The 2,323-nt window shown below is 73.8% G+C and overlaps 1 protein-coding gene across 1 annotated transcript in view; it reads left to right on the forward strand.

The window, feature by feature from the left end:
* The window catches only part of PWP2 (PWP2 periodic tryptophan protein homolog (yeast)), a 6,169-nt gene that overhangs the window by 1,347 nt on the left and 2,499 nt on the right, over positions 1 to 2,323 (forward strand). The window contains exons 6-13 of the mRNA XM_012731159.1: positions 1 to 56; positions 142 to 285; positions 362 to 432; positions 514 to 650; positions 824 to 972; positions 1,041 to 1,188; positions 1,293 to 1,443; positions 2,091 to 2,320. Of these exons, the coding sequence (XP_012586613.1) occupies positions 1 to 56; positions 142 to 285; positions 362 to 432; positions 514 to 650; positions 824 to 972; positions 1,041 to 1,188; positions 1,293 to 1,443; positions 2,091 to 2,320 (1,086 nt within the window). The remainder of the gene's footprint in view (positions 57 to 141; positions 286 to 361; positions 433 to 513; positions 651 to 823; positions 973 to 1,040; positions 1,189 to 1,292; positions 1,444 to 2,090; positions 2,321 to 2,323) is intronic.

A 2,323-nucleotide genomic window follows, 5' to 3' on the forward strand; every position in this document is an offset into this window, starting at 1 on the left:
GCCGCGCCGGCCCCAGAGGAGCAGCAGGGGAAAGTGAAGTACTCGCGGCTGGCCAAGTAGGCGCCGGGGCCTGGGCGCCGGGGCCAGGGCACCCGGGCCGCCCGCCTCCTGCTGGCCCCACGGCACCCCCTTGTCGCGCAGGCACTTTCTCAACAAAGAGGGGGACTTCACCGGCCTGACCGCCGCCGCCTACCACAGGGGCTCCCACCTCCTGGTCACGGGCTTCGCGTCCGGGGTCTTCCACCTGCACGAGCTGCCGGACTTCAGCCTCATCCACTCCCTGAGGTGCGTCCTGCTCGGGGCGGGCCACTGCCGCCGCCCCCGCGCGGCCCTGACGCCCCCACGCCCCGCCCGCCCGCAGCATCTCCGACCAGAGCGTCTCCGCCGTGGCCATCAACGGCTCCGGGGACTGGGTCGCCCTCGGCTGCTCAGGTGTGTGCAGGGCCGGGGGGCGGGGGGCGGGGTGCCCGGGGGCGGGGTGCCCGCGGCGCGGTGCCAGCTCCGTTTGCGCAGGCCTGGGCCAGCTGCTGGTGTGGGAGTGGCAGAGCGAGTCGTACGTGTTCAAGCAGCAAGGCCACTTCGACAGCATGGTGGCCCTGGCCTACTCCCCCGACGGCCAGTACATCGTGACCGGCGGGGACGACGGCAAGGTGGGCAGCGCCCTGGGGCGGGGCGGGGCGGGGCCGGCCGGCCGCTGGGCGACCTTGGGGTTCTTCCTGAAGAGGCGTGAAGGCGGGGGCCGCCCCCCGGCCTCTGGGTGGGCTCCCCGCTGGCCCCCTGCGGGTGCTCTGGCCCCAGGCCCCGCCCACACGCCTGCCCGCAGGTCAAGGTGTGGAGCACCCTCAGCGGCTTCTGCTTCGTCACCTTCACGGAGCACTCGAGCGGGGTCACCGGCGTGGCCTTCGCTGGCACCGGCTACGTCGTCGTCACCTCCTCCGTGGACGGGACCGTGCGTGCCTTCGACCTTCACAGGTGACCTCTGCGGGCTGGCGGGGGCAGGGGAGGCCCACGAGCCCCCATGCTGACCGCCGCCCCCCCAGGTACCGGAACTTCCGCACCCTCACGTCGCCCCGCCCCACCCAGTTCTCCTGTGTGGCCGTGGACGCGAGCGGCGAGATCGTCTCAGCCGGGGCCCAGGACTCCTTCGAGGTCTTCGTCTGGTCCATGCAGACGGGCCGGCTCCTGGACGTGAGCTGGCCTCCTGGGCACGGGCCGGGGCGGCGGTGGGGCGCCGGTGGCCTCGCGGGTCCCGGGCGGGCGCCGCCACAGCACCCCCTTCTCTGTGCCCCCAGGTCCTGTCCGGTCACGAGGGGCCCATCAGCGGTCTGTGCTTCAACCCGACGAGGTCGGTCCTAGCCAGCGCCTCCTGGGACAGGACGGTGCGCCTGTGGGACCTGGTGGACAGCTGGAGAACCACCGAGACACTGGCCCTGACCTCGGACGGTGAGCTGCACGCTGCCAGCCAGGCCGAGGGTCAGGCCTGCTCCCCCCGGCGAGGTCTGGGCAGGGCAGAGGCGCGGCCCCGGCTCTCAGGGCTGGCGGCCAGTGGGGTCTCCTGGCCATTGGCTCCCGCTGCTGTCTGCACCTCCTGTGTCCACCCAGGCCCCTGAGATCCAGCCGGACCCCTGCTTGCGGGAGCCGGGGAGAGCAGGTGGTGTGGCGGGGGCGGGCACCTCCCCCCCCCCCCCCCCGTCTCGGGGCTCGTGTCCCCGCTGGCGTGGGCGGGGTCCTGCGCACGGACAGCCCCTGCTCTCCACTGGCACCCGCTGGTCACACGGCCAGGGCCTGCTGCCGGCCTTCTGGCCGTTCAGCTGGGCCTGAACAGCCGGCTGCCCACAAGCCTCCCCGCTGACCGGCCTCTGGCAAGGTTGCTGTCCTGGCCAGCAGGCCCCTCGGCAGCCTGGCCACTGCCGCCCGCCCTGCTGGCCCCGAGGTGGCTCCCAGCCGCTGGCGCCAGACCAAGACCCCTTGGAGCGCAGCCTGGGGGCACCTCGGGGCCCCCGCCCGCCCCCGGTGCCCAGCTGGCCCCTCTAGTTAAAGCCTGGCCAGGCCTCCGCGTGGCCCCTCAGCCCTGACCAGTGTCTCGGCAGCACTGGCCGTGACCTTTCGCCCTGACGGTGCGGAGCTGGCGGTGGCTACGCTGAACGCCCAGATCACCTTCTGGGACCCCGAGAACGCCGCGCAGACGGGCTCCATCGAGGGCAGGCACGACCTCAAGGCCGGCAGGAAGGAGCTGGACAAGATCACCGCCAAGCGCTCGGCCAAGGGCAGGTGCGTGTCTGGGCCGCCCGGCCAGCAGGGGCCTGCGCGAGCCGAGCCCGCG

The sequence above is a fragment of the Condylura cristata genome, unplaced genomic scaffold (assembly GCF_000260355.1).
Source record: "Condylura cristata isolate star-nosed mole 26May11 unplaced genomic scaffold, ConCri1.0 scaffold00003, whole genome shotgun sequence".
Classification (NCBI taxonomy): Eukaryota; Metazoa; Chordata; class Mammalia; order Eulipotyphla; family Talpidae; genus Condylura; species Condylura cristata.